General features: G+C 43.8%; 2 protein-coding genes across 2 annotated transcripts in view; one reads left to right on the forward strand and one right to left on the reverse strand.

The window, feature by feature from the left end:
- Positions 1-3,734: 3,734 nt before the first annotated feature.
- On the forward strand, positions 3,735-12,363 carry onecutl (one cut domain, family member, like). Its single transcript, XM_037676756.1, has 2 exons — positions 3,735-4,773; positions 11,932-12,363. The coding sequence occupies exons 1-2, from the start codon at positions 3,735-3,737 to the stop codon at positions 12,240-12,242; spliced, it is 1,350 nt and encodes a 449-aa protein (XP_037532684.1). The 3' UTR covers positions 12,243-12,363.
- A 7,076-nt stretch (positions 12,364-19,439) lies between these two features.
- Positions 19,440-22,146, reverse strand: part of ctss2.1 (cathepsin S, ortholog2, tandem duplicate 1) — a 14,873-nt gene continuing 12,166 nt past the window's right edge. Inside the window, exons 6-8 of the mRNA XM_037676128.1 lie at positions 21,569-21,734; positions 21,259-21,361; positions 19,440-19,593 (exon numbers count right to left, since the gene is read on the reverse strand). Of these exons, the coding sequence (XP_037532056.1) occupies positions 19,494-19,593; positions 21,259-21,361; positions 21,569-21,734 (369 nt within the window). The 3' untranslated portion in view covers positions 19,440-19,493. The remainder of the gene's footprint in view (positions 19,594-21,258; positions 21,362-21,568; positions 21,735-22,146) is intronic.

Consider the following 22,146-nt stretch of genomic DNA (forward strand, 5'->3'; position numbering starts at 1 on the left):
CACCACCTATAATTTCCCAATAAGTGGTTGTGTTGGCTCGGTGATTAAACAGATGATGGGGTGGGGTGGGGGTGGGGGTTCCCTCCTCCATCCACCGCGGTGCATGTCGGGGATGTTTGCAGGCCTTCCGCTCGCGCATTCACAGCACGTGCGTGGCTGCAGAACATACCTTCTGCTTCGGCTCATTTTCCCAGACTTTGTAATAAATATGAATTTATGAATGTTGACAAGCCAGAGGCTGGAAGTCGTCTCAGAGAGGAGCTGCTCGCATCAGAGCATGAAGAGAGGCAACAAAAGAAACACCTTCCTGCCTCCTCTTATTCGTGTTGCAACTCATGTGTGGTCATTTTCAGGTCCTAACATCTGCCCTTTGACCTCTTTGCTTGCTGCTCAATAATGCCATGCAAGATGCAGCCCCCCCCCCAGCCTTAACTGTAGTCAAACATTAAAATGAACAGAAGAAAATGAGAAAAACACGTTTACTCCTGTGGTTTTTCTCATGTTTCTGAATGTGGGTCCACACTCAATGTAAACAAACATTTTATCTGCATTCTTCAACAAACCAGAGTGTAAAAAAAAAGGCATCACAACTCATGCTATCCTAAATGTTTTTGCCATAGATGTCAACATGTTGACCCATTTCAGTCACTTCACTTGTGATTCATATGATATTTCTTTTTAACGGATCTGTCTTGATCACATTGCAGGGATTACGTTAAAGCATTAAAGGATTTGAGCTGCTCTTCCTCACATGACAGCCAGTGAAAACTGCTCTTCTTTCAGTCCCTAAATGCCATAAAACTTCTGTAAACATTCAGATGCTGATCTGATTTTCAGTATTATGGAATTTGCTTTTAATCTAAAGCAAATGGATTTAAACTACTTATTAAAAAGTCAAGAAGACTGCTAAAATCTCACAAAGCAAGAAACATATCGACACATTTTCCCACATCGTGATGTGTCCTTTAATGTAAAAACAAAGTTTCTGATCTGCAGCAAACGTGCATTTGGTTAAAGCAGCTCAAGTGACGTCATCAACGATGATGTCCAAAGAAGTAATTTGTTATATTTAGGCTCAGATTCAAGTCTGATCAAGGAGATTTGTTTACATTGAGTGTGGACCCACGTTTCAGAATTCCATGTGAAAACTACTGGATTTCAAACAGTTGATTTAATTCAGAATAACTTTTTTTTTTTTATGTTTGCAGTCAGTCTTGTAGCTGCAGTGTAAGAAAAGTGATGACGTTTAAAACTGGGCCTGGACTCAGCATCAGTGTTTCAGCTGCACGACCTGAATGTCTCTCCGGGAGTCTGAAGCCTCACAGGGTAAAAAGTTGGGACGTTGATGTTGGAGATTCTCAGTCATCCAGGAAATGAATAAACATATTTTTGGATTTGGGACCGTGTTGCAGGTCAAGTCTGCTTCTGCGCATTTTCCAGCCACAGCAGATGAACTTTCACCTCGACCTCTGAAGGACCTTTTTTTTTTTAAAGCTTGTATCTGTTGACCATTTTTACCTCCAGCTACTCCATCCACGCAGCCCTCCGTGCGGGCTGGGGCCGGATCGATAGGGCAGCATCTGCTCCGGGAAGCCGGCGGTCCCACACCGCGCCGCGCCGCGCTGCGCGCTCCCTCCAAACTGGTCAACTCTGAAAATTAAACTGACAGACGCGCGTGATTAGTATGCGCGCTCTGCCTCCCTGTTTTCGGTCAGACTCTGTTTTATTTATTTATTTATTTATTTATTTATTTATTTATTTTCCCTCTGTTGAGCACGCGAACATGCATGCACGCGCAGGCCTAACCAGTTATGCGTTCATGCAGCTTTAAATGCGCAGAATAGGTTAATAGATGCGTGCACACCCAAGCAAAAACATGTGCACGCACGTACACACACATGCGCACACTCATTCAACTTTGTGCAAAATTCCACTCGATCGCAAAGCATATGTTTATTGTAGGAGTGGCGCACGTGCGGGGGCCTGCTCTGTGGCGCAGCAGCAGGACGCTGCTCTCATGGAAGACAAAAAGAAAAAATAAAGGGGGGGGGGGGTCGCATTGATCTTGGTGAGGGACTTTTCAGAACGAAGTGATTGAACAAAGAGGGCTGTGCTGATTAAAGAGAAAAACAAGAGCGCGTCACCTGAAGGAGATTTAAGGGTTAACGCAAAACAAAACTGAAAACAATCATGGCGCATGAAGCCCGGATTATTTCACTGTTTAACTCTAAATGAGGGGTGGATATGCCATTTATACTTCTAATCTTTTAGTTTTATTCTCATGTTCACCCTAAATTATGTTTTAAACCCGTCTCCCCCTGTGACATTTGTTTATTATTTACATTTATGACATATCTCCATAATGTTGCAAGAAGAGCCTCACTGGCTCCATAAAAAGGACAAAACCATCTGATCTTTAAAAATTCATTGATCAGGCGCGATAAACAGCCGGATGTCCGCGCATTATTCAGAAGTTGTGCACGGATTAATCTGAAGAAGAAGAAGGAGAAGGATGAGCTTTAACTTGTGGGGTTATGAGGAAAGGAGCATCTCCACCTCCGCGCTCCCCCCACCCCGGAGAGAAAAGGGTTAATTGGAGTAGGAATTTCATCGCACATCTGTCAGATTTTTAAGGCCGTGACGCACTGAAAGCTGGGAGTCAATGTGAGCCGGGGGGAGGCTGGGGGGGGGAAGGAGTTGGTGGTGAGATCGATGAAGTGGCAGGCAGAGGGAAGGGGAGGAGGAGGAGGAAAATCTCACGAGATAATGAAAGAAAAAGAGGAGAGCAGCTCACAGTGAAAACACCAGCTCAGGCGGGGAGAATTTTTTTTTCCACGAGGCTGAAGCGCAGCCTCAAAACCGGAGGAGGACGGGAGAGCGCGCGTGAGGTTTGTTAGTGACCGCAGATGTGTTTTTTTTTTCTGATTCATTTTTTATTCTTGCGCTGTGGTTTGGTGAATGTAGCACCCCGGGGCGCAGCGGACCAATTGTGTGGATCTGGAGGTCTGCTCGGCGACACAGTCGTGGAGATGCGCAGGGCGGACAGCAGCCGCGGACGCGCTCTGAGAAGTGGATAAAAAAAGGTAGGACTATGAATCTCTTCAAAACGATCCAGTCTGTTAAAATCCTTTGTTTAATTTGGCACCAAATAAACGCACCGGTGCGCGCGCTCATAACTTTAAACAATAACATGAAATATTTCAATATATTATGAAATGAGCTCATTTTGAAGACTTAACATGATGATTATCGTGTGTTTCGCTGCTTTTGTGAGACACTTGCGCCCAAATGCTCTTATTATTGTTATTGTTTACCACGCATGTGCGTAAAATGAATTCCGGGGAAACGTTATGCGGTTGTTTTCTTTGTCTTTAATGGTGGAAGTTGTAGATTTAGGGGCTAACAGCGGCCGTCTTGTCTCGCGCAGGCACAAAAGCGACGCTTCTGTCGGAGAACAGCTGAGCACCAAAGACAAACAGATGCACAAACCCAGCCCGGGCTCCTCATGCTGCTGCAAACTTGTTTCCTGGGAGTTTGAAGACAGTACTTAATGCTATCAGATAATTAATTAGACACCCCATAAGCCCGGAAATCAATTAATTCACAAATCAATAAATCCATAGTCTGGTGTAACAAGAGACCTTGCAGACTGTTAGCCTGGCTGCTGAACAACAATAACAAGAGGAGAGCAACGGCAGAGCAAAGAAATACCCGTTCATTTGCTGAAACTGAAGATGGATGGAGGTCTAGGGGAGATGTCCCTCCACAGCCACTCTGATCTGGCCCACAGCCAGGACGGCAGGGCCATGCTCCACTCACGGGACCTCTCCGCCGCCTTCCCCAGGCCTTCCCTCGGGAGCTCCTCCATGGCTCTGGAACCCGAGCCCCGTGCACCGGGCTACGACCACTCCATGTCTGCTCTGGGCTACAGTGGCGATTCCCCGTCCGGCGCCGGCAGCACCTACACCACCTTGACCCCCCTGCAGCCGTTCGACGACAAGTTCCACCACCACCATCACCATCACCCCTGCCTCCCCGTCAGTAATGTTATCGGGAGCTTCACCCTCATGCGCGAAGACCGAGGCCTCAGCACCAACTTCTATAACCCATATGGCAAGGAGCTGGCTATGTCCCAGAGTCTGTCACCCCCCTCCACTGGTTCAGGTCTGGGTGCCTCCATGCATGGCTATGGCGGTCTGGGCAATGGCTCTAATGGCAGCGGTGGACAGATGCTCCACAGCGGTTATGATGTCCACGGGGGGAGCCTTTTCTGCCGAGCATCAGATTTTGGCCGAGAGATGTCCCCACCAGGCCTGGGAGGAGGAGACGTGTCTGTTGGACATCAGCTGAACAAAATGGAGGCTCACCAGCATGCCTCCAGCCACCACCCCCACATCTACAGCCAGCACTACCAGCCTCACCACCACCCGAGCCAACAAGTCGCCAAGATGGGTGAGCACCTGCACTCTTCATCATCCACCGCATCCTCACCCGGAGAGGGCATGCTGCCCGGGTCACAGGGCGGCGGCAGCGGGGAGGAGATCAACACCAGGGATGTGGCCCAGAGGATCATCACAGAGCTAAAGAGGTACAGCATCCCCCAGGCCATCTTTGCAGAGAGGGTTCTCTGTAGGTCACAGGGCACGCTGTCTGACCTCCTGAGGAACCCCAAGCCCTGGGGCAAGCTCAAGTCTGGCCGCGAGACCTTCAAGAGGATGTCTCGCTGGCTGCAGGAGCCTGAGTTTCAAAGAATGGCCTCGCTCCGGCTGGAGGGTAAGATCTGCCTCTGCTCTCTGTATGCCTCACACATACACCTTCACCTTCACACAGAAAGCACAACAGACACACTCCCCAAACGCCACCCTTCTCCATGTCTTCCAAAAAATTCTTTTCTTCAGCGATCAGTATGCAGCTCAGGTTCATACATGAGGAAAAGCATCATGCGGATGTTTCTGTTCTTCACTCAGAGTGTACAACTAGTTCAGCTTTAATCTCATCAGGTATTGATAACAGGGACTGAGCAGCACGTTGAGGACAGTCTGAGTTAAAAAAAAAAAAAAGGGGCCATGTGTGCTGTTCTTTTGTTTACTTTGTTCCCAAACAGCACCTATTGATTTGTACAGTAGCCACAAAGTAAAAAAAAAAGAAAACTCAGACATTTGCCCTCCTCTCAAATGAAGCATGAAGAGCAACGTGAGCAGCAGTTGGCAATTTAATCGCCTTTGAGCACACAAAATGATTTGAACAGATATGCCATTCTGGAGCGATTGATTAATTTGCGCAGTGATTGATATCAGCTCAGCTCCTGCCTGAAGTTGAGTTGGCACCTGATTCAAATTAGACTTGAGCTTTTGCCAGACGCCTTTTATCAGCGTCCTCACCGAGGCAATTACTGCGGGACTAAATACAAATGTTCTGCTCGTGGGAAGCAGCTCGCAGGTTGCTGGAGTACGGCGAGCACAAAATCCAGAAGTTGTTGCCTAACTGCAGGTGCGTGCGTCGTGTTTGTGCGCATGCACTGCTCGGGCAAAAATACATTTGCAACAGTTCTATAGGGACGTCTGTGGCTGAGTGGTTAGCTCAGTCGTCCTCCTGTGTGAGAGTTGGGGGTTCGATTCCACCATCAGTCACATGCTGAAGTGTCCCTGGGCAAGACACTGCACCCCTCACATGTGCGTCCCATTGTGCATGAATGTGATAAAGCACTGATTAGTCTTCGTATAGATCTAGTAGAGCGCTGTATGAACGGGTAAATGATGCACAGATTGTTGTAAAGAGCTTTGAGTATGTGGATAAGATAGAAAGGAGCTGTATAAAGACAGTCCATTTACCATGTACCATTCTTGGTTTCGTTTTCAGCCATTGAATTTAATAGATTTGTTGGTTTTATGACAAAACGCACAATCTGAGCTCTGCTTTTATAAATCTTTTGCAATGTTTAAAGGAAAAACCTTAAAGACACGTTGATAATCAGGGATTTTGTCAGAGAGCGGAGATTTATTAGTTTTTTGTTAAAAGGCACATTGTAATCTGCTGCTTGACATTTAATATTCTTTGGGGACGCGGATTGAAGACGGCACGCTGTACAGTGCCGTGTTACAGTGTCGTCCCTCCACAGGGACCGGGGGGCCCATCTGATACACGCTGCACAGAAAGAAACCCAAGTGAGCACAGTAATATGAGAGGGGCATGGACAACCGCGCGCGTGCGTGTGTGTGTGTGTGCGTCTGACGGTGGCGTGCTCACTGCAGGGGTCTGTGAGCTGTGCGTGTGCACGAGCCTTCCCAGTTCATCACCGCTCTTCGCTCTCTGTCAGCAGCTCGACTGATTAAGCCCAACAACACAATGGGGTTCATAGGTAATGATTGTGCACTCTTGCAATCCCTTCACAATTATTGATCTTTGATTGTCCAACTCTGAGAGCACATGTGTACATCCTCCATTCAGCAAAACGTCACGGCAATCACGAGCAAAGCTCTTATCTGCACACGAGTTATCTCGGGGGTTTGTTGTGTCGTTTGGTGTAGAATGTTGGCTTGTTTAATCCAATCACGGGCTGAGTGGTTTCGATGCAAATTATCTTCAAGAAAACACACTCATCGTGACGAAACAGTGCTCTGAGCAGAAATCCAGATCCAGTCACTCCATTATTTGCAGTGTCCCCTTTCTTCGTCTGTACAAACAACATTATTTCAACGAGTCAGTGCACAACGTCTGAGGAGCCGATCAATCAGACTCATAAAAAATTAAAGCCTACACAGAGAAGTGTTTTAATGTTTGACGTACTCTCTCTCTCTCTCTCGCTCGCTGCTCCCACACGATCTAAAAGTGCATATTTAGTTCTTGGCAAAGCCACAATTTAGACAGCTCGGCACTTTTCTACATAACCTACTTTCCGAAGAGGGTTGTTGTGTTTTTTTCACCCCCCTGGCCAACCCCCTTTTGTTTAATTACAAGCCTCTATTGATTTCCATGGGAAAGAGCAGCACGCTTTGCCCACACACACCTCGGCCGCATCGGCGAATCGAGACTGGAATTAGAATGCGTGGTGCCCTGTGCTCCCCAGTCTGAAGACAGCTCAAGTGCTCTCCGCTCCACGCCTCAAGTTTTAAGATGATCCTCCTTAATGCGGCAGTCTTCTAAACACATGGAAGGCCCTTTAAAAGGGCCATGTTATTTCCATAACCAAGTCTCTTCTGTAGAGACCTGCAGCTCCCCCTGAAGCTCGACACGCTGTAATTATGGAATGCAGTTGCTGCCATTTTGTTTTTCCAAATAGCCGTCTTTGTGCCGAGACACATCGCAAAACATGGAGGAGGTGATCCCTCGGATTTATCTGCAGCATCTTGTTTGTGTGCACGCTCTGTGGATTACTGCACTGTATATGAGATGCATCTTCAAGCCAACCTCAGGCTGTGGAGGAGGCAATCAGGATTTAGTCGAAGAAGAAGGCAGGATAAAGACCACACAGCCCTGCTTCGACACTTAAAGTCAAGCAGGGGATCAGAGACTATAACTTTAAAGATGATGGCCGAAGCCCTTGACTAAAGGTCTGAATGAGAAAGAAAGGTCAATGTGGTTTACGTGCCGGCTCCGGCGCCTGCACCACCCCCACAGCTATGAAAACCACAAAGGCTCGTCCACCCCTCACTGCGTACAGTTCACATTCGTTTGGCGAGGCTCAAAGGTCAGAGCCGATTCCCGTTTGCGTACGAGGACCGGCTCCCGGTCCGACGTGGCTTCGGCTGTGCGGCACCGAGCGCACGGCGTTGCTGTTTTAGTTGTTTTTGTTAATTTGACTCTTCCAGCTTCCCCAACTCCAGCACTGAAGGGGTTAACCAGCCTCTGTGGGTCGAGAAGTCTGAGCTGCACAGATTTAATCAATAATTTCTATCAGCCCCTGGCCCACGAAATCAGCAGGGGGTGGGCTAGGGATGGAGGGGAGGGGGTTGGGAGGAGAGGACGGGGGGAGGGAAAGGACTTTCGATCACATTTCAGCAACACAAGACAGGGGGCATACATCATGATTAGGGGCTGTTCCCACGATCATAAGAAGCCTATGGGGGAATATTTATATGTGCAGGAGTAGCCGGGGATTTATAGCATGGTAATTGTGAGCTTTTTACACATGATTACAGCATAAGGAAGCATTTACTTAATGGTTGTGATCGTCTGTGAGGCAGTGAGGACAGGATGGAGGCGAGGAGAAGGAGGAGGATGCAGGATTCAGCGACTCCTCCAACAAGCTATAAATCCACGCTACAAGCCGTTCGGCACTATCATGTCATTCCTTTCATTATTACATGAGCCGAGAGTGCACCGCTGTATATCCCAACCCCCAACCCACAAACAAACATCGATGGTGAAGATGGTGTAAAACCCGTGAAAAAATGTAGCATTTGGGAAAAAAAAAAAAAAAAATCGTTTCACTTGTGGTGATATTGACATGCCGCTGACATCTCGGCCTGTTCAGATTTTAATGAGACGTGGTTCGATAACTCTCAGAAATGCAAACGAGCTCTTGATGCCCTAAAAGCTAACAGGCCGCGGTAATCTCAAGTTGACAAGAGTGCATCCCAGAGTCAAAACACTTCCTCCAGATAACGATTTCGGAGTTGAACATTCTCAGGCCAGATTTATTCACGTCCACTTCGAGCGCGTGAGTTTCAGGAAACTCAGCCGGACTCCAGAGCAACCAAAGCCCCGAGGTGCACGAGGACGCAGCTCTCGGGCTGGGGTCCGGTGCTGATGCTGCGGCGGCACTCTCGTGGAAAATGGGAAAGGCGGCACTGAGGTCACGCTCATTCCTCAAGCACTCTGCTAATGAGAGACATTTGCTGGTGTGAGTTGGAGGAGTGGAGGCTCGGCCGTACGGTGAACACCAGCAGCAGCCTTGATGTGTTGCTCAATGAGAAGCCAATCAATCGAACGTGTCAGAGCTGTTATGAGTGAAAGTAGCAGCATCAGTGGTTTATAAAGTGTAATCTTGTAGCGTGCGTGTGAGCTGGATCAAGTCTGTTTGTTAGAGGTAGAAATATGGAGTTTCATGGTTATTTCTAGCTGACATCACCATAAAAGTCCTTTCAACAAGATTTTTTTTAAAAAGAGCAACAAAATTATTTCAGGTATTACCAAAAATATGTTTTATACCAGAACATTCACAATAAAGTATGAAAAAAAAATCTTCACATATATATTTAGATGTTGGATGGTGATTTTTATTCATTAATTAAGAGAAAAACAATCAACTTTCTTTAGAGTTTGGGTCAATACGCCTGCAGAAGGTTTTCAAAGGCGTTCATGATGTCACTGATAATCAAATAAAAGCCATATTTTAATTTCAGAAGCTTTATTGTGTCGTTATATAGTATGGGTTGTTTATGGGCGTTAGAGTGTTAGTTACTTATTTTATTACTGAGAACAATCACTACGCAGCTCATGAAAGCGTACCCTTTTCTTTTCTAAATTTATATTTATAACACAAAAAGAATCTTAGAACGACCTGAAACCCTGCATCCACGTGAGAACATTGACTTTCTGCACCAAAATGTCTGATTCTATTCAACTTAGACCCCTCGTTCAGAAAAACAAGCTTTTAATTTTTGAACTTGTAAAGCTATTTCTTAAAATATTTCATTTCATTAATCTTTTTATTAATCTTTTTTACGTTTCAGGTCTTAAAAGGCTCAAATATCTGGGAGGGTTAGCCTTGGTAGGGTTTATTACATACTCTGAAAGCCTGAAGAACAGATTATTTCTGAATTATTAGTGAATACAGTAGTCCCTCGTGTATCGCGGTGGATCCGTAAGCCCACGAAGTAGGGATAGAAGTACAGGTAGTAAATTATATATATATATATATATATATATATATATATATATATATATATATATATATATATGGGCATTTTAAACCCTTCCCACACTCTTGCAATATTCTAAACAATGTTTCTAAACTCTAAATGCTCTAAAAGAGACAGTGTCCTGATTTCAGCTCCCTGCCTCCTCTGCTCTCAGCCACCTGCAAGCGCTCTTGGCCACGCCCACTTTCCCCATCTGCACGAGAACAGCTGATCAGCTGCAGGAGGAAGTTTATCCTGCAGTGTGGGCTGCACAGAGGTGCAGCAGGTGCTAAATAATTTAAAATAATTAATTAAAAATAAAAAATCCATGCCGATCGTGCAGCTCATCCACCAATCAGCCATTTGTGTGTCATGTTCAATCATATTTTGAAAAACTGTGATAGAGCAAGTCCGGTCAAAATTAACCGCGAAGTAGCGAGGGACTATACTGTATTTTAAAATTCTTAACAATATACTGTCTTTTATGCACTTTTTAAGCTCCAAGTAATAATATTTTGATTACAAATGTTTCAAAATCTTTATATAATGACAGAAAAAGGAAAAATAAAACAACATTACCAGTGTAGTTATCATGTATGTGCTGCACGGCTGGTTGTGTGCACGATCTCTACTGCTTACTCCTGGAAACACATCTGACACGTCAGCAGAACAGAGGCCCTACAGCACAGCGCTGATTTAAACCTCCTAAAAGTGTGCATTTAGGTAATTACAGGACTCCCCCAAATATGTTTTATTCCACTTAAGGCTTCTAAACACCCTGTGGGCATTGACGACTCTTCTTTCTTTGACGTCACCTCGCCCTAAACAGAAAATAAATGAGTTCCACCTAAAGTGATTATTACTCACTCGCTGCCGCCACATGTAAATGACTTTTATGTGAAACTAATGATGTTGTAGCGTCCACCAAAGGGAAAAAAGTGGGGGAAACGAGAGGAAGGAGATGAACAGAGGAAGAGAGGGGAGGGGAAGAGGGTTGGGGTGCGGCGGTGGGAAGTTGGCTCGATACACAAAGGCAGAGGTTGGTGTTGTGTTTCCTGTAAATACAGAATTACAGCGTGTTAGAGGTGAAGGGTTCAGCTATGGATATGCAGAAGAACATGCAGCCTGAATTTAAAACACTCGTCTGAGTCTCAAAATGGATGTGCTGCTCGGCCCACACACTTCAGGCTGCTTCTCATTCCTGCCCAACAAAAACGGGCTCATTTCGCAGGTTAATTTTTTTTTTTCCTCTTTCCATTTTTTTTATTTATTTCAGATCGTTTCATGAGCTAATATTGATTATATAATTGAGCAGTCTGCTGTGGCTGCAGCGGTGCTTAACCCGGACCTCGAGTTTCTTGTTCTGCGGTTGATGTATGCAAGACAGACTGAGAAAATAATGCAAATAGCACTAATAAAAAAACAAAATCAACAGAGGACTTTTTCACCTCAGTCCCTGCGTACACTGTTGGAGTATCAGCAACTTTAACACTTTAACAAGAGACGCTAATTCATCTTTCAGCACGAGTAGTTTGTGTTTGGCTTAAAATATGTGCATTTTTTTTTCCATTTTGCACAATATTACTATTCATTAATCTTTTATTGTTTGCATATCTGGGATTTCCACTGTTAATGGTAAAATAAAAACCTGGTTGGAAATGATTCATTTTTATTTTGCCAACTAATCTGTTCTTTTTCCTGAAGAATGTTTTTTTGGAAGACTTCACAATTTGATTCCAGGCCAAATCCATCTAAAGAGAAGACTTGGAAATATAATACAAAAGGGATAAAAACACCATGATTAAAAACATCAGAGCTGTGGCCTCTTCGGCTCCTTTTATCTATCCGACAGCAGCTCACTGGCAACAAGATCTGAACGATTGAACATCTTGATTCCTTTACTGCACAATGAAACAAGTTGCTGATTCATCTCTTTCAACTAATCAAAGTTGCTTAGCTAATCTGTTTTCTTTCAACAAATCCACTTTCCCTCAGCTTAATCCATTTGTCCTAGTTAGCCAGCCAGTCTGTTAGCTAACCTGTTTCCCCTTGTCTCTGTCTAATACATCTTTCGTCCATGTGCCTGCAGCCTGCAAGCGCAAGGAGCAGGAGCAGAGCAAGCTGGAGCGCAACCAGGGCCCGAAGCGCACCAGGCTGGTGTTCACAGACCTGCAGCGGCGCACTCTCATGGCCATCTTCAGGGAGAACCACCGCCCCACCAAAGAGCTGCAGGTCACCATCTCCCAGCAGCTGGGCCTGGAGCTCTCCACCGTCAGCAACTTCTTCATGAACGCCCGCCGACGCAACCTCAACAAGTGGGCAGACGAGGGGCGCCCCTCCTCCACCGGCTCCTCGGGCTCCAGCGTTTCCTCCTCTGCAGTGTCCTGCAGCACGGCGTGACCACCGATTGTTCAGGAGGCGCGACAGGGAGGGAGCAAGGAGGCGCATAGACTGGTCTAAGTGGAGATCAGCCGTTACAAATGTCCTCCTCGTTATCAGAAGGAGTGACGGAGCCAGCTGTTGGAGGTGATTTTATGAAGATGAAGCATCCCCCACCCCCCCACCAAACCAAAGTTGATTGCCTCTTTGAAATGGAAGGAGGCGATGCCTGGAGTGATACCTGCAGGATGAGAGGTCCTGATGTAAAGTCAAAGGTGACTCAGAAACATTCACACCTTTACATAGATGCCATCTCATTACTTTGTGTAGTTTAGAGATAATGAGGGTATTGCAAATCAGGAGGAAGCATATTTTGATGTACCTTCAATTTTTATTTTTATCTCACCAAACGTGAAGAATCAAGAAGTTTGCTCACGTCTGGAGAGCTCCATTGTGTACCTTTTTAATCAAAAGTGATCACCATTGTCCAAAGATGTTAATCTCTCCCCTTCAGCCGTATTTTTCCTCGAGAATCAAGGTGAAAGAGGAAGAAAAGGCTTTTTTTTTTTTAAATTCCTTTTTATCGCAAAGAAGCCAATTCCCCCTTTTTTTTTAGCATGTGTTTCCATGGTGATGGACCGTATGGTGCTGTTTCAAGTTTGGAGCCTGGAATAATCAAGAGGGTTCTGTAGCGGCCGTAAGTCCCAGCCGTCAATCATTAACCACCAACAAGAGTATCTACGGCATTTTGTCTAAACGGTCTCATCTTGAATTAATCAGAGGTTTCAAGGGGGGTCTACAGTGCATCTCGACATACGCCGGGACAAAATCAATAAACACAAGTGGGACGCCAAAACAGACTTGTTGATGCAACCGTTTAGCTTTAAGACTCTCGCTGAGCTTCCAAAGAAAAGCTCCACAGCCATTTTATAACTCAAGACCAAGCCACAAAAAGGAAACAGAAGTGTTTCGAAGCTGACGAAGTGTAGTGACATTTTAGTTTTTTTTCTGAATCATTTCCCCCAAAACAAAAATCGAACTGTAAAACGCCTCATTCCGAAACCTTTTTTTTTTTTACAGATGTCTAGAAAATGGAGGAATGTGATTCTTTCTGCCCTTTTTGTACAGATTTCAAGCACATCGATCTATTTATAGAACCACGTTGGAAGTGCGGGGCAGTTTGTTTCAGCCCTGCTGACGTGCAAGGTCATTTCTTTTGGTCCACAAAGGCACGGCTTTAACACGCCTCCTTATAGCCAAAATATAAATCAAACCAAGAACGTTTCAAATGCAATTACTGACCTGATCATGCTATTTATTTCTGTATTTGTGTATTTATTGATTTTCCTTTCTTTTCTTTCTATTTATTTGGTAATTTATTTATGCTATCTATATACTGTAAGTATTTATTTAATGCTCTGTATGTCTGTGTGAAACTTAAGACTTTTTTCTGATGGGCACTTTTAGCTGTAGAATCCCATCGTAATACCAAAGATTACCATTGCCTCCCTGAATGTACGGCCTGAATCCCTGAACCCAGTACCCGATCCAAACAGTCCAACCCGATCCACCCTGTGATGTTGCGTATCTCTCGATCCTGAAGGCCTGGCCTTTAATTTTCTTTTGTAGACTATTGGGGAATTCTTTACTCTTGCAAATGTCTCTGCTGTCAGATCTTAATGCCAAGGCCAAAGCTTGTTTGAATGTTGTGATAATATTTATAATTAATAATACTATGGATAATAATAGTGACAAAGATGATGTGGCATCCCATGGATTTAGAAGTTGCTTGTAAAGTCATATTCAGACCAAGATCATCCGGAGTGTCCGGAGGAGCGCCGACTGAAGTGGAGGAGTCCTCCAGGGTCACATGCAACATGCGTGCTGCTGTGTCTGCTTGGCTAAACATGCATGGTTGTGACCGCCATCTCCCTCACACAAACTCCTCTCGGGTGCAGAAACTCATGTCGATGTCCAGCTCCGTGTGAGCTCACTGTTCCCCCACATGCCAAGCTCCTCTGCCAGTTTTCTCAGTTCCAGTGAGGTTAGGTTCACTCCTGCTCTTCTGTTGCTTTGTTCCAAAGATTTCACAATTTGCTTGCGGCTTGATGCTCTTAAGGTGCGTTCGAGTCTTGTTTGAGTCTTCGGGTTTTTTTTGTGTACTCGATCTTTGAAGATCTTAAGAGATCATCCCTGACCTTTGTGGATCTGAGCATTCCTCTCTGGGCTCGTTTTATTTAACGTGGCATCTCACCGGGATGCGAGTAGTTGGGGAACGGCGTTCACGAGGGAGTCTTAAATGTCTTCAGAACGTCTTCTGAACTTCACCGGGCTCCCAACTTCCTCGTGTTAGTCTCTGAGGTACGCAGTCCCGTCACTAGAGTTTTAACGTTTTCCAAAGATATAGCAGTGAAGAGTGCTCAAGCTGTATTCTGACACCTCTCCACCGTCTCCTCTGACAGAAACAGTCCCAACAAATGCCCAGATGATAAATAATTATTGAAAAACTTCCAGTTCTGACGTCCTTTATTTCAAAAGTCTACTTGAGTAGATTATGTCTTTAACTCGGCTGCTTAGACGGGAGCAAAACAAGTAAAATGGTGCGGCAACAAAATTATGTGCAAGATCAATATTAGAGTTTTGTGCATGTGAAAATAGGCTGGAGTTTTCAAAAACCCAACCGTTGGGCTAGATGGTTTCTTGGTCGCAAAATATCTGAGCATACAGCTGAAATTTTACGTTTTCTAGCAATTCTGAGGGATTGTTTAAATCAGTCGTCCGACAGTGATACCACCTTTAGTTTCTCGTTGGTCAAGGCCTTTATGGTTCCACCTTCACCGGGGGTTTCTCGAATGCTTCCTGTGGTCTATGAATGGTTTGCACCAATGTCTCGATTGTTCTCGGTGTTTGGTGTGGCGGACGTGTAAATCAGGAGAAAATCACCAAAGACCCCACTTTCTCACTCCTGAGTAAACGCTTCCAAAGAGTAACGAGGCTGACACGGCTGTTTTCCACCCGGCCTCGTTTTCTCGCTCCGTCTTTAACGTTGGAAGGGGTGGACTGGTGTAGCCCCCTTCGCAGCGTGCACTTGAAAGACGAGCGGTCATGAAAGAGGCCATCGACTTTTTCGTGGACTTCAAAGAGGGGAGGCAGTTTTTTTATAATCCCGTCTCCTCTTTGGGTCTCTGGGCCGAGGTCCGCTGTTGGCCAGACCTGTGGGCTTTAGGGGGCATTCAAAAGAGGTGGGGGGAGATCAGAGAGGAGGCTGAATCATCCAGAATGAGGATGGTAGTTCTGTGTGTAGGAGGGGTTGTTTGAGGAACAGGGGGGGGGGTGTTGGAGTAGTGAGGCATGAAGCTGAATTAAACTTTAATGAGTGACAATTGTAAGCATGCTGAGAGCAAAGGGGGGGCAGTGGTGGGGGTGTACCGTTGGGTCTGTACAGGAGTGAACAAAATTAAAAATAAAAGAGCTTGAAGGCTCCTCTGCTGACCCTTGCTCGCTGCTGTCTTGGTATCAAAGCTGAGGTGACACCTTTCAGGTTCCCTTTGTCTCCCTGACTGGGAGCCCAAAATGGAGACAGAGCCACCTTCTGCTCCGTGTCAAGAAGGAAAGCTCGTCCTTTTCTGTGCACAGAGGAGGCAGCAGGGAGGGGTGAATACAGTTGGCTGCTGCAGGTGATTTTATACCATTTTGGCCTTTCGGCTCCCCCTAGTGTCAATTCCAGATAGAGTTCTGAGGAAACACTAAAGGTACTCAGTGCAAAGCATGACTGGTATCCTGGACTATATCAAATGCTGTGGGTTTATTCCAGTAGTTTTCCAGATGTATTGATATGCAATTATAAAATGCGGGTACACACTCAATGTAAACAAAGCACTTGGCTGATTGTAAGAAAATAAGGTGGGAATTAAGATGGAAATATAAAAAAGTGATTTTTCTTTTTCTTTAAAGGAAACCTTGAAAAAAGTATAGTGCAGATTTTGTTTCTTTATGAATTTGAAGATCATTTTTTATGTCATGACTTTATAATGAGTACCTTTAGATTGGCAGGACTAGAATTATAAAGACAAATTAGTTTCAATAGCAGTTAAGTCAGGTCCTCCGGATGGTTTCTTTTTTGTTGTTGTTGTTGAAGCGTTTTGTCCTTCATCCAAATGACTTCATCAGTCCGAGGAGCCACAGCAAACTCAGTCCCACAGGCAGCACCTTCACATAGTGGACCAAACAGTTTGATGGTGATAAGATGGTTTCTGGAGTCCACCCTCTCCCCATTCGACTCCTTTGAGGCAGCCATGGCCAAAGTGGTTCAATACTTTCAGTGTTTCACACAAAAATAGAAAGAGAGAACAAATACCAAAGATTAACATGTGGCACCATCAGCAGTTCCTTCCAGAGCCACTCCACAGAAAGGCACCCGTGCTGTTTAATGAGCCGATAATTTCTGTTTCCCAAAAAAAAACACCGTATGTAGAGCTGGAACTGAGAAACTGACAAAAGAGCATGTCTTCAGGTGGAAGTCTTGAGACTTTGTAAGCCCAAGTGTGTCTGTCCCTGCCTTCCCCCCCTCGTGTGTACACAAAGACTTTACCCATCTACCTCAACTGTGTGAGATGTTGTGTGAAAAAGATATTTCTTAACCAAAGAGTCCATCCTGTCGGGGTGTCTGTCTGTCAATCTATTTATCTATCTATCTTGTCTGTCCATCCGTCTCTTTCTCATGCCTTTTACTCCAAACCAAATGTGCTGGAATCAATCTGTAACAGGGGCCCATCGGGGCCCCTATCCAGCCAAAGCTGAAGCCCAGTATGCTAGAGTCACATTGATCCATGTTCTGTATATAAATATGAAATCATTCTCAAGACCAAAAAAAAAAAAAAAAAGAAGAAGGAGGTGACAATCTAAGCAAGGAGGTTCTTGCTGTAATCAACGTTGCCTGTTCCTTGTTTTCCATAAACTATAGAATTAAGCCCAAGAGGCCCAAAGAATCAAGCGCTCACCCTGAAATAAAAAAAAGGTCACAGAAGACAGAAGCTATTTTTCCACATTTGTAAGCCACGCCCCGTCCCTCCCCCTGGTATTTCCTAATGTTTAGTGTAGTAGAAAAACTGTTCGATCCCACTGTTGTAAGTAGGAGTTAATAAAATCCACAGAAAGCTTTAAGTGATGAAGAGCCGAGGGAAGTATTTGACTTAAATTGGAGTTTCCTCAGCTCGGACTCACCTTCCCACCATGCTTTACCGTGCCATTCTTGTCCACGTGTTAGACTTACTCTTTTGAATGTGGCTAACCAACCAAAGGCTTAAAAAAAAGATACACATCACTTTAAACATCAATCATGGTGGGACGTTTTGTATCGACAACTAAAGAAAATCCCTTTGAATACCTCATGTGAAAATTGTTTGTTGTGATGTTGCACTAAAAAAATAAAAAATGATTCATTTGTAACCCAACACTGGGCTCCGTCGTGTTATTTGGACTTGGCTGGAAGTGTTAGCACGTTGCTAAACTGCTGTTTTACATTCTAAATCTTAAACTGTTCATTTTAAGCACAGTTCTTCCATTTGGAATTGGTCTTAAGTCAGTAAGTTACCATACATTTTGCTGTATAAGTCACATCCTTTTGCATAAATTAGCATGCCCTACGACTTAAACAGCGAAACGACTTATTTATGTTTTTCCCCATATTTATAACCCAATTTTTGGCTGAGATCTGTCAATTTTATTTGCAATTTTCATTCACAATAGGTGGAGTGGTGGCGCAGAGGCTAGAGAAGGTGGACCTGTGATCGGAAGATCGCCGGTTCAAGCCCGGTACCTCATTCGCCCCACTCTGGGCCCATGAGCAAGTCCCTTTACCCCCATCTGCTCCCCAAACAGGTCTCTCTTGAAAATTAGTTCTCGTGGCTCAATGAAACTACCTGGATAAATAAAGGGTAAATGAAAAAAATGAAGAAAAAAAAATCATTCATTAATACATGGAAAATATTGAACACTACCATTATCAGCCACTAGAGGGCGCTCAACATATATGGCAAGCAAAGTGTCTTATTAATAGGTAAAAGTGGCTATTAATGAGACACTTGGCTTGCCATACATAACCACCTTCGTCTCGCTCCGGAACTCCTGGAGCAAACGTCAAATCAACTGTATTTTGCCGCGTTGCCTAAACGAAATGCAGCTGATTTGACCATTAAAGTGCATTTATTAAGGAAAAGTTCAACTGAGACACCTTTACTATAAAGTCGAGCAAACAAATAATAGTTTTTAGGTGGTTATCTTGTAAAATTTTGTAGAAATGCACAACGAGTCGTCCCTCAGCGTGCTCCTGCTTCAGCGTATTGGCTTTTGAAATGCAGCCGAATTGACTGCAAAGTCTATTTATTAAACTGAAACACACCTTTGCTATAATTTCAAGCAAACAAATTGTTTTTAAGTGTTAATCTTGTTAAAATCTTCCCGTGCACACTCCCACGGCCGCACTTTAGCAGCCAATCGATTTTTGGCGCAACACCGGCCCATGTTTCCGGGAGGTCAGTGGTGACGCATAACAGATGCGACTTATACGGCGGTGCGACGTGTACGGTACACCTTAAGACAACGGTGTTACATTTTCTAGAATTGACTCATCATATTCTTCGTATTTTCCCATGAATATTCTGTTGATTTAGACAATCATTCTCCAAACATCATGTCAGAACAGTCTGACATGTTCATGAACCACAGATTGTTTGATGTTTTATCACTTTTATTCCCTTTGAATAAAAACTTACTTTTAAACTTGGCACATTTCTGAAAAATCCTTAACTTTTTATTAAGGCACAGTTGCAGGATTTTGTGCATCTTTGCACGGGAACTTCTGATTTTGATGCGCAAGCCCTGTAGAAATCATACTTGTTGTTTTAATGGTTACATTTTTTCAGTGCTGATGATGGACGCATTTATCAATCAAAGATCTCCTCACAGCTTTAAACAATGAGTACAAAATTTGGTGTTCATACACATTATTGTAAATCATAATCCAAGAGGAGCACATCGTTTTCAAAGTTTAAAATACACATAAATGTAACAACCCTACAGTTTGAAACAAAAATCAAGACTTACAGAAAAACAGATCCCTTTGCATATTACTATATGCAGATGATGATTAGAAGTATTAGAAAGATGCTGGTTTTAAGCTGTAGTAGTAGTTTTGGAGAGCTGTAATAAAACTAACGATAGATGATTTAGATTGTTAATCTTGCGCGTGACGCAGATCAGTTCCCGCTGCAGCTACATGATGGGGTAACACCCGTACAGAGCGATGCCACACTGGTTTTTCTGATTGCGCGCCATCCGGATGTAGCCCTCATCTCCAAATGTAGTTCCCCAACTGGATGCACAGAATAGAGGAGTGAGAAAAAAATAACAGCTTTTATAAATATAGATTTAAAAGTAAATGTTTCTGTAATGAGTGGAAAACATAAAAAAGGATTGGATGTAGAACAACCACAAGCAGACAGAGCTACTACAGACAATTTATAGTTTGAAAATGAAAAGTGACCCAACTTGTTGACTTGAAGGAGATTAATGACAAAGATGTAACGTGTTTTGTAGATCCCATAAAAACAAAACAAAAACAACAACAAATAAATATATAAAAAATCTGAAACTGTGTTTTTCTTGTATTGAATGAGGGGAATAAAACCTCTCTTCGTGAGATCACCTGACACAAAACAGCTCAGTTTTTATCACCTGCAGCCAAAAGCAAAGCCGATAAGGTTTTCATCTATGCGTGAGTCTTACTGTTAGCAAAATATCCAACAAACTACAAGATGGGTTTTGATATAGCTTTTATAAACTATTCCATGTGCATCTAGAACTCGTGTCATTTAGGAGTCAACCCAATTCAAGATGGCTGCCGCAGCTTATTGACCTTAGTCGACACAGACATGGCTGCAGCTCAGACCATTTGATAGATATTGAGCGTGTTTGGCATGGTAGTAGGTGACAGTCACCCTCAGCATGTACTTTAAGAGGTACTGAATTCTTTAAGATCTCAGGATTCACACATTGTCTAGTTTACGTCGTTTGACCTAAATGACCATAACTCATTGCTCATCGTTAGATTATCTTAGTCTAAAACTCTGGCATGAATCCAACAAAGTTCAGTCTGGTCCTCTGGACAGTTTTTTTTTTTTTTTTTGTTGAGATGTTCCATCCTTCATCCAAAGGGCTTCATCAGTCTGAGGAGCCACAACATACTCAGTCCCACAACACACTCCCATAGTCGACCAACCAGTTTGCTGGTGATAAGATGATTTCTGGGACCCGCCCTCGCCCCCGTCGACTTCTCTGAGGTAGCCATAGCCAAAGTGGTTCAAAACATCAAAGTTCATGCTCAATAATCCAGGTAGAAAATCCAACAAAGTTCAGTCAGGTCATCTGGACGGTTTCTTTTTGTTGTTGTTGTTGAGACGTTTCATCCATCATCCAAAGGATTTCATAAAAAAAAAAAAAAAAACAACTTTGATGTTTTGAACCACTTTGGTTATGGCTGCCTCAGAGGAGTCGACGGAGGAGAGGACGGGCCCCAGAAACCATTTTATCACCAGCAAACTGGTTGGTTCACTATGTGAGTGTGCTGCATGTGGGACTGAGTTTGTTGTGGCTCCTTGGACTGAAGAAGTCCTTTGGATGAAGGATGAAACGTCTCAACAACAAAAAAAAAACCATCCAGATGACCAGCCTGAACTTTGCTGGATCTTTTAACTGGATTATTGAGCATGAACTTTGATGTTTTGAACCACTCTGGCATGAATGATTTGAATGTTAGAGCTTTAAATATCAAAGTTTCTGGATTTCTGTCAGCAAAATCTCCAAATGTGAACACAGCGCAACCAGTAGTCTTTGATTGTTGAACTTCCAGAGCTTTGTTCGGCTTCACTTTCTGTTTTTTTTTTTTCCTTTTAAAGCAGTTGGAAAACACCAAGCAGACAAACAAGTGATGGAAAATAAAGAAACAAAGGGGATATAAACGACAGTAATGAAGTCTCACCTGTTCTTTACCAGCCAATAATCCTGATTATTCAGAGTACCGTAGCCCACAGTCAAGACTGCATGGTTAACGTTCTGGGTGCAGGTGGGGTCATTGTAAACTCCTGGAATAAGAAAAGTGAAATTAATCAAAAATGCTTGGATTTGTATTTGTATTTTTCAACTAGCTAACGCTTTCTCAAACAAGCCATAAAGGGCAAATAGTAGAGCTTAACTTCATGCATTATATGTCCTGCAGCCTCTTTATTTAAAGTATCTGGATTTTTTTTTTTTAATTCAAAAACAGTTGGTTTATCTAATAAGCACCTTACCGTTCTTGTAGAAAGCAAATCGGGGCCGCGTGGCATCAATCGCCACTGCAATGGGTCCGATATTGGAAATCCCTTCCATCAGAGCCGCCTCGTCCCCCTCAGGCAGGAAGGCGTACCGGGAGCAGTTCGCTGTTCGATACGCAGGGTTGTAGCGGCAGTCTTGTTGCTGAAGTTAAGGAAGGAGATCACGTGATGTTAAAGACGGTAACAGCTGTGAAGAAAATGTTCATTTTCTAAAGTTTTCCTTTAAGCTGGATTGTGGCAGCTTTAAAATAAGCAGGAAATTGACGTGGAAGGGTTAAAGCAGCAGCTGATTGGTGAGAAACTTTACTCTAAAAAACATTTCTGGGGTTGGGTAAAGTCATTTAGCTGTTGCAGCCATGCTGAACTGGGTTGACTCAAATTTCATCAGTTGTACATGTCAATCAAATGTTTACTTCTTGCAAGGTTCATTAAAGTTTCTGTTAGTTTATGAAATATTTAGCTAAAAAACTGACATGAATACAGACACAGGAAGATAAAATAACTTGTTTTACACATCCATCCATATCCACATTTTCCTTTTTGGGTTGTGGGGG

This window comes from Nematolebias whitei, chromosome 5, assembly GCF_014905685.2.
Source record: "Nematolebias whitei isolate Nwh7 chromosome 5, NemWhi1, whole genome shotgun sequence".
NCBI lineage: Eukaryota > Metazoa > Chordata > Actinopteri > Cyprinodontiformes > Rivulidae > Nematolebias > Nematolebias whitei.

What these genes read in the sequence shown, in the direction of transcription:
- onecutl (XM_037676756.1), top strand. Translation starts at nt 3,735, where the DNA reads ATGGATGGAGGTCTAGGGGAGATGTCCCTCCACAGCCACTCTGATCTG. An exon ending in GGCCTCGCTCCGGCTGGAGG is followed by an intron (nt 4,774 to 11,931) that starts GTAAGATCTGCC and finishes ATGTGCCTGCAG; the next exon opens with CCTGCAAGCGCAAGGAGCAG.